The sequence below is a fragment of the Panthera onca genome, chromosome F1, assembly GCF_046562875.1.
Source record: "Panthera onca isolate mPanOnc1 chromosome F1, mPanOnc1 haplotype 2, whole genome shotgun sequence".
NCBI lineage: Eukaryota > Metazoa > Chordata > Mammalia > Carnivora > Felidae > Panthera > Panthera onca.
This window is the reverse complement of record NC_138355.1, coordinates 6,138,016-6,147,255: the sequence shown is the minus strand read 5'-3', so window position 1 is coordinate 6,147,255 and position 9,240 is coordinate 6,138,016. Positions and strand designations below refer to the sequence as shown.

At 50.4% G+C, this 9,240-nt stretch overlaps 1 protein-coding gene across 14 annotated transcripts in view; it reads left to right on the top strand.

Annotated features, from left to right (window-relative positions):
• The first annotated feature begins 5,096 nt into the window (after positions 1 to 5,096).
• The window catches only part of CDC42BPA (CDC42 binding protein kinase alpha), a 322,044-nt gene continuing 317,900 nt past the window's right edge, over positions 5,097 to 9,240 (top strand). For 13 of the 14 annotated variants that reach the window (XM_078441190.2, XM_078441187.2, XM_081791830.1 and 10 more), the window contains exon 1: positions 5,097 to 5,750. In XM_078441190.2, coding sequence (XP_078297316.1) covers positions 5,573 to 5,750 — 178 coding nt within the window. In that variant the 5' untranslated portion in view covers positions 5,097 to 5,572. The remainder of the gene's footprint in view (positions 5,751 to 9,240) is intronic. The other variant, XM_078441185.2, reaches the window with a different exon arrangement.

The window sequence follows — 9,240 nt, the reverse complement described above, 5'->3', positions numbered from 1 at the left end:
GAAATCAAGAGTCAGACGCTCAACCGACTGAGCCACCCAGGCGCCCCTCATTTTTTTTCTTTTTTAATAGTTTCAGTAAAACTGACACGGTGTGGATTGTATGCGTGTAAATCCTTGGCCTGCCTGCCTTTACAGCCATTCCTTACCCATCGCCGGCTCTGTGTCTGGGGGAACACCGGGTACAGTCTCTCCTTCACAGGCTCTGTGCTAGCCCACAAAAGCCTGGGGACTCAAGGTGAGAGAATTCTCCTCCTCCCTCTCTGCCTCCAACAGCCTCCCTAGTAGTTGTCTCTTCTGTGGCTCAGCCCCCACCAGGCCCGGTTCTCACTCCCACCAGCGTTGCGGCTGTACCAGCTGCCGCCCCCAAACTGGGGGTTACCTTGATCTCCCCTGTTTCCTCAGCCCGTCCATCACCTGCGTCACCATTTCCCAGAATGAAGGTTCCCCCGGTTTTAATACATGGGTGATTTCTGGTTTTCTGGCTGGACCCTGCCATATCCTCTCTACTTCTGTCTTTTGCCCACATGTCAATTTCTAATGCCCAAATATGTGAATTAACCACTGTATCTCCCTGCTTCCTGGTTACAATAGAATTCTGGGTTTACAGAATTCTGCACACTTTCAGACCTCACTTGTGTAGTGGTTACAACCACAGGCCCTGGGGAAGTCTGGCTGGTTCAGGCTGTAAAGCGTGTGATTCTCGATCTCGGGGCTGTGTTTGAGCCTCACATTGGGTGGACAGAATACCTAAAAATAAAATCTTAAAAATAAATAAATAAATAAATAACACCCTGGGCCCTGGCATGAGGTGGGCCTGGTGTTAACTCGCAGCTCCTTGGTCCCTTCCTAGCTACGGATCTATGTTTGCTAGGCCTCAGTTTTCTCATCTACGACACGGAGAGGATAATTTTTCTACTTCGTATGTTTATGACAATTGAATAGAATAGTGTGTCCAGGGGCGCCTGGGTGGCTTGTCGGTTAAGCGTCCGACTTCGGCTCAGGTCATGATCTCACAGTCCGTGAGTTCGAGCCCCGCATCAGGCTCTGTGCTGACAGCTCAGAGCCTGGAGCCTATTTCAGATTCTGTGTCTCCCTCTCTCTCTGCTCCTCCCCTGTTCATGCTCTGTCTCTCTCTGTCTCAAAAAAAAAAAAAAAAAAAAAAAAAAAAAGAATAGTGTGTCCAATGTACTCAGGACAGGATTTACACATTGTAAGTGTTCTGTAAAGGAAGCGATTACTCATGTTGGGAGCCAGCTGTGAAATGAGGACAAGCTGGGGTTTCATCCTCAGAGGCTGTTAAAACCAAGTCATTCATTTGTGGGGTCACGACGTGCTCGGCTGAATGGCGATGTGATGTGGCACACGCCTTATTTTTGGCCCTGTTGTCTGTCACTCTTTTTTTTTTTTTCCTAATGTTTATTTATTTTTAAGAGAGAGAAAGAGAGACAGAGTGTGAGTGGCAGAGGGGCAGAGAGAGAGGGAGACACAGAATCCCAAGCAGGCTCCAGGCTCTGAGCTGGCAGCACAGAGCCCGACGCGGGGCTCGAACCCACGGAGCACGAGAGCATGATGAGCCCGAAGCAGAGGCCCGACCCGCTGAGCCACCCAGGTGCCCCATGTCGTCCATCGTTCTGGAGTAAGATACGGTGAGGTAAGAGTGGGGTCGGTCGTTACAAATGTTCATTGGTGGACCGATTCTCTTGCTTTTAGGCCAGAGTCAGAGGATTGGATAGATCAAGGGAGATTGCATTGGAGACGAGGCATAATGACTCCTGTCCTGTCCTCTTTCTATTCTGAAAGGTCGGAATAATTCCCAACACCTTCCTGAAACGTTTTCTGATGACTTCAAACAAACTGTGTTTGTGGGTAGCATACATCTATCTAATCTCCAGGCCCCCGACTGGAATTTCACAAAGACCTCCCCAGGCTCTTTTCCCAGGGAACACCCTGCCAGGCAGCCTGTGGCCCTCGTGTTTCGCAGGAGCAGTTCAAGCACCGTGGGGCTGCCGAGGCTGCGCGTTTCTTTGGCTTAAGACCGGTTTCATTAACAAGCATGTTCACACTTCAACCGGAACATTTAAAATAACACCCGCACAATGTGTTTAGTGTCTAGTTAATTATTAAGTCCCTGAGCTTGAATTATTCAAGCAAAATTGATTGCGTTCAACCTTCTTCCTTCTCTTTGTGCCTTTTTTTTTTTTTTTTAAACATAAAAATAAGTCCTCCCCTTTACTCTCTAAACAATGTGGAAAAGGTTATTAAGCAACCATCAATACCCGGGACTGTGGGTGGTACCCAAGCGCTAACAGAATAGGTAGAGACAGGACTGGCAGCTTGACTCCTTTGTTAGAAAACGTATCTGTACCTCATACACTTCCATTGTTAATTAGCGTTTATGAAGAGCGAACATTTTTAAAATTCTCTCTTTTAAACTCTTTCTTATAGTTATTTACAAGTTGGATGAGTAGGTATCTTGGAGTCAGTTCTTTTTTTTAAATGTTGACTTAATTTTGAGAGACACACACACACACACACACACACAGAGTGAGAGCAGAGAAGGGACAGAGAGAGAGGGAGACACAGAATCCGAAGCAGGCTTCAGGCTCCGAGCTGTCAGCACAGAGCCCTACATGGGACTCGAACCCACAAACCACGAGATCATGACCTGAGCGGGAGTCGGATGCTTAACTGACTGAACCACCCAGGTGCCCCTCTTGGAGTCAGTTCTATGGTGGAAAAACGAAAGGAATGGTTTCTTTCTTTGCTAGGTCAAATGAGAGTGTTAAAATGTCTTGGCTTTGCTATTAAAAACCATGTTGTTAAAGAACATTCTTTGACCTAAAGAGATGTTTATAGTATATTGCCAACTGAAAAGAGAAGGCTATGAAACTGTCTTTTAGTATGTATCATTTCTGTTAAAATGCATGGAGAGAAGACCTGAATAATAAACACCAAAATATGATTATCTGTGTTGGGATTAAACAGCTCAGTTTTGCTTTTCTGTTACTTTTATAATCAGACAACACACACATATAAAAATGTCATGGCTAGAAACGATTGATCTTTTGTCTAAGTATCACCCGTGTCAACAGCACTTTGGCGACAATGCCCTCCCATTTAAGCCAGGCAAGCGACGCAAAATTCATAGTGTTCTGTGAATCACAGCAACTTGAATAATTTCTATCAGCCTTTGTTTCTTAGACTTCATTCCTAGTTGTTCCTCAGCTTCCACATTATTAAGATGTAAAAAAGATGCCATTGTGGGCACTAACATAGAACACATTACTGGCCCACGGGCATAGGCAAGGGATATAACATAATTGTATTCTGGAGAAAAATTATAAAGGAGATGGCCATTTTGAGAGGAAATGACAGAAATGCAGTGACCCAGTTTGGTGATACATTTCAATGTGGGACCTTCCATGAGAAATCCGTAAACAGAGCTCTCCTAAAACCAAGACTGGAAAAAACCGGGAAGGCCCTGAATGCCTGAAAGCACCGGGGACCGTAGCTCTTGAACGACTTGCCCCTGTTACCCAGCGTCTGCAGGGCCCCAGGGTCACACGTGTGCGGGCGCGCGCGGGGGCGCGGGCGCGCGCACACACAGGGACCGTGGGTTCGAAGCCGGCCGAGCAAGGTCGGGACTCCCTGCACCGCCTGAATCCCTGCAGGTGGTATAACCTTGGCGGCAGCTGGAGTGGTTCCGGAGGAGGAGCCCAGTGCTCCGCGTAGGGAAACTTTGGGAACTGGAGATGGGCATCCTGCCCTTGCTTGGCACACACACTCCCGACCCGGACGCTAGCGCACACGGGTCTGTCATTGCATTTGTCCTGGGAATGACACACGAAGTGGTGTAATTAGACACCCAGGGAATTGCGAGTCGGTTGAGCTCGGGAACCGCATTTGGGAGGGGGGGCGGGTGGCGCGCAGGTAAGGGGCGCTAGGAGGGGCACGTCCTCAGCAAGTCTGGGGGCGGGGGGCCCAGCGGCTGTTCCCGCCCCTCCCCCACCCCTCCTCCCGGAGCAAACGTGCCGGGCAGGTGGTGCTCCGGGGGCGCCGGGCAAGGCCCGCTCGCCGTCCGCGCCAGAGGCCTCCGCGGGTCCTCCAGCATCCCTGCGTTCCACGTCGCGGCGGCCGCGGCCCCGCCGGGGGTGCAGCCGCCCGCGCCGCGGCCCGCGCCCCTCCTGGGCCTCGGCTCCGCGCCGCGCAGCTGGGGGGACCGACCCCGCTGGGCCCCGCGGGGCTCGGGCGGGGGCGGGGCGGGGGGCGGCGCGGGCGCGCGCGCGTGGCCCGGCCGCCATATTGGATCCGGGCGCGGCGGCGCGCTGTAGGCTGCGCGCGCGCGGGCGCGCGGGCGCGGCGGGGGCTGGGGGGAGCCTCGCGGAGCCCAGGGCGCGAGCGCGCCAGGCCGGGAAGGCGGGGGAGGGGTGGGACGGAGAGGAAGGGAGTGGCTGCGAACCGGGCTGCCGCAGCCTCCGCTCTCCTCACCGGCGGCACCGACCCCTCCTCCCGCGCCCGGTCGGGGAAAAGATGCCCTGAGCCCCGGGGCGTGAAGAAGGGGGAGAAGGCGCCGACCGCGTCCCGTGAATCCAGAAGCCCCCCCCCCCTCCCCCCCGCGCCCCGCGCCAGGGCGTCGGGAGCCTCCGGGGCGGCCGCCGGGCGGCCGAGGGGGGCGGGGGAGAGCGGCCGTCCGCCGCGCGCGGCGCAGGCCCCCGGCCGGCGACCCCCCGCCATGGGGCGGGCGCGGGCGGCCGAGTAGCCGCAGCCCCCGGAGCCGGGGCGGGCGCCGCCGCAGCCCGCGCGTCAGGCCCCGGCGGACGCCGCGAGGAAAATGAGGAGTGTCGTCCGGAATCCGCGGGAGAGCGGACTCGCCGCAGAGCCCTGACGAGGGGGACGCCGGGAGCAGGGAGGAGACGCGTCCTCCGGGCAGGGCCGGGCGGGCGGCGCGCCGAGGGGCTGCCCCGCGGACCCCGCCGCCGGGCCGCTCTGCCCGCGGCGCCCGGGGAGCCTCTGCGGCGGCGGCGGCGGCGCTGCCTTTGCCTCCGCCGAGTGCCTTCTGGGGGCTTCCTCCCCTTGCCGTGGTCCTCCTTCCCCGGGAGCGGATCGGACCCAAGCCATTAATGATGCGGCCGGGCTCGCTGCGGGGTTGTGTGGCACGAGGTGAATTTTGAATGAAGGCGAAGAGTTGTGTTTTGTTTTCTTTCTTAAAGGAGAAAAAAAATTTTTTTTTTTTTTTTTTTTTTAAAGAAGTCTGGACTCTTGGGTCCGTTGTACTTGGATCGCCTCCTGCGACTGCACCGTGCTCTTCTTTGGAAAAGATGTACGAAAGCCCCGTTGCATGGTAGCTCGCCCCGCAGAGCCGGGTGTGCGCGCGGAGCCAGGCGCTCCGGGCCGGGGGGCTCCCCGGCCGCTCGGGGGCGGGGCGGGGGGGGGGGGTTGTCGGGCGTCCGCGGCCCGGCCTGACAGCTGCGTGAGGGGACCGGACCCACCGCTTCCAGAACTCCGGCTCGGGGCCGCCGCGTGCCCCGCGCGCCAGTGACCGAGGGGAGGCGCGGCGGACGTGGGCGCAAACATGTCCGGAGAGGTGCGCCTGCGGCAGCTGGAGCAGTTCATCCTGGACGGGCCCGCTCAGACCAACGGGCAGTGCTTCAGCGTCGAGACGCTGCTGGACATCCTCATCTGCCTGTACGATGAGTGCAACAACTCTCCGCTCCGAAGGGAGAAGAACATTCTCGAATACCTGGAGTGGGGTGAGTGTGCCTGGCCTAAGTCCGCCCCCGTTTCGTCGGGCATTGGTGGTTTCGTTGTTGCGGGGGGTCGCCGCGAGTGAGCGGCGGGGCTCGGCGATCAGTACGTGGCTGGACATAGATCGTCCATGTGACATGTATGGTAAACGCGTCACGGGCCTGGTACGTAGCTCGAAGTACATGTGCGGGAAGGGAATGGATCCCGCTTACCCGAGTTTTTTTTTTTTTTTTTTTTTTTTTAAATAGTTTTTGGTAGATGTTGTCCCAAGAGTCAAAACCGTGCTACCCCATTATTGCCTTGATTTAAAGCGGCGTTTGGGAGGAAGGACTTCTGTTTTCAGGTCAACCGTCAGAGATTTTGAGTAATTCCGTGATGAGCAAAGTGGATTATTGCTCACGGTTGCCCCAGCGCATGGCGGAATAACACACATTCAGTTGAAAGGTGTCGGTTGGGGGAAACGCATTCCTTCCCAGGCTCTGGAAATCGCTCTTGAAATGGGCGGAGAGATGAACATCTCTTCGGTCAACAGGAACTGGAAGGTGGTGGCCCGTGGGTTTTATTTCATCTCCGTGTGGCCCTCGCAGAGGAAACTGCTGCACACGGACTTTCCAGAAATTGTCATGTTTGGAAGACAGCATGACATAATGGTTAAGACATTTTGCGATAGTACTTAGTGGGGAATGTTTGGGAACAGCTCCCACTTGAGGGGTAGAGGTACTGTAAATTTAATTCGGATCTCAGCCGGTTGGACTTTGGTCGTCATTTCCCTCCCCGGAGACGCGATTTGGAGGAAGACCTACCGTAGCCGAGTAGCTCAGCGAGGCGCGCCGACGCTCCATGTGACCTTCAAGCTTGGGGGCTTGGCCTAACTTCTTCTTCCCGGGTCACGTGCGTGCGAGCGCGTTGAACACCCGGCCCTCTGTTGGGAGAGAGAAACTCCTCACCACCCACACCTGCGCCGAGGGGTGTGGGCCAGGGTCGTACCTGTGGGATCCTAACAATTTTACTTTGTTGGCAGGTGTTCGCACTACAATGCCTTCCCGAGTAGACCTTTGTTTTCTCGAAGTACAAGTCGAGTGGTGATTATTTCGTTGATTGATTGACTGATTTTTGGTTTGAAATTGATTAAAAATTAGTTTGTCAGGTTGATTGACTGGTTGATTTTTGGTTTGAAATTGATTAAAAATTAGTTTGTCAGGTAAATCACTCCTGGGCCGTAAGATGGCCTATCCATAATAATTGTATTGAACTTGGCCCGGATCAGAAGTTTTCTAGCAGCTTCATGTCGTGAGGTGTTGAAAGTGTGTGTGCGTGTGTGTGTGTTCATACATGTGAATGGGATGGTTTTTACAGGCTCTTAGGCTCATGCTGGGAATGTAAGAATTTGAAACCATCTTTTCTCCTAAGCGTGAGACCATTGTGATTGACTTTGGTACTGGTTTTGTAGGTCTTTTATTTTTATGTGTAGGGTAAACTATTTTATAAAGCATATGTAATTTTCCATTCCCTGTTTCATAAATGTAGAGACTTTTCCTAGTGTTTCTTTTGAAAATTCAAAGAAACGGTTTAGGTACTTCTAGAGTGCCCGTTCTTGGATTATGGTTCCATAGCGACACTCTTGTCAATGATCATGGTTGTCATTTAATATCTGTTCTTTCTCATCTGTGAAATGGTGGGAGATCTCTATGCACCAGTAATAAATATAAATGTACAGTTATAATAAAAGAGAAAATCATATCCTGAATTGCCTTTTGGTTTTTAAGAGTTTACATAGTAGTTTTGTGCAATACGATACTTTGCTGTTTGGCCAGAATAATTTATGTATATCTTTCCACTAAGTATGTTTTCTTGAGCTTTGTTTTTTATATCTCTATAAAAAGAACCCTTGCTTATGCATATTTAGTTGAAGCCAAATAAGCCAAAAATCGAATAAATATTTGGCCAAACACATTTTATTTTTATTAATGTATTTTAAGTAATTTCAAACGAGGGATTTTGCACAGTTTAAAGTAGGTTAAGTTTTAGGGGTATCGTTCATATTTTGTCTTTTTAGAAGTCTGATATGACATGACAAAAATATATAGTCTCAAGTAAATTCATATTGTATTTCTCAGTAATCGAAAAAAAGAGACTAGAATTTTTAGGGACTTATTTTGTACACTGTGGGGTCAGGCAGTGACTGTTCAGGCATTTGTAAGATAGATAATGAGGTCTTGAAAGTGGGAGTTATCAAACACAGAAGTTTGGGTAAGGACTAAGAAGAAGTTAAGAATGGAAAAGCTGTCAAGAGATGTATCTTCAGTGGTATTGCTATTTTTAAGTTATTTGAGAATTTGTGTTAAGAATGCCAGTGTGTTCTCTGCATTTAAGTATTGATATAGGTCAGCTGTTGGGTCTCAGTTGATTACTACCTTTTGGGGAAATGCCCTATTTTATTATTATCTAACATTATATAAAAAATAGATCAAGGAAGTTTCCAGATAGCGAAATGACCCCAATAGAATTTCTTAGACATTACTTTTTTGGTCTGTATTGGAAATTTGTAGGGATTGTTTGTTGGGCTTAAATATGATAATTATGATTTGTGTGAAATGGTACAGTTTTTAGTTTGATTTTTTAAAAGATCCAGTATTTGCAACAGTAGAGCAGTAGTCGTTAAATAGTCTGTATTACATGCTGGGTATATTTGTGTTTGGCTGTTTACGTGAATGAATGCGTCATCTAGTTATGCCTTACTTTTTTTTTTTTTTTTTTAACATTTTTTATTTATTTTTGGGACAGAGAGAGACAGAGCATGAACGGGGGAGGGGCAGAGAGAGAGGGAGACACAGAATCGGAAACAGGCTCCAGGCTCCGAGCCATCAGCCCAGAGCCTGACGCGGGGCTCGAACTCACGGACCGCGAGATCGTGACCTGGCTGAAGTCGGACGCTTAACCGACTGCGCCACCCAGGCGCCCCAGTTATGCCTTACTTTTATGCTGATGATAGGCTACTGTAAAAAATGGAGTCAGCCAAGATTCTGTCTGTGTGGCTTCATTCCATCAATTTCGCTTTATTCCTGGTTATGGTCCATTTCACTTTTATTATCGGTACAGTTAATGTTTTGTTCGTTACACTATCATGACAAGAAAACTGACAGTTCACTCAGGTACTTTTTTTCGCGGGTGGGTGTGGGACAGCATTCCTTGTTCTTGCTGATGGCTTGAGGGAGGAAGTGTAGACCTAGAGAGGAAGAAGGAATTAAGCCAATGAGCAGTAGAGCAGGGGGATAAGAGTGCCTTCAGGCTATATAGACTGCTTAAATTTAATAATGCGTATTTTCCAGTTATATCCAATAAGGTTAGAAAGACTTGTGTCCTTGTTTTTCAACTGTTGAAATGATAGAGATTTGTGTGTTTGTTTATAAAATAATAGTTTTGATATCAGCAGAACTCTACAATGATTTACAGTAGAATTGTATGAATAAAAATAACGTTTATATTATAAACATT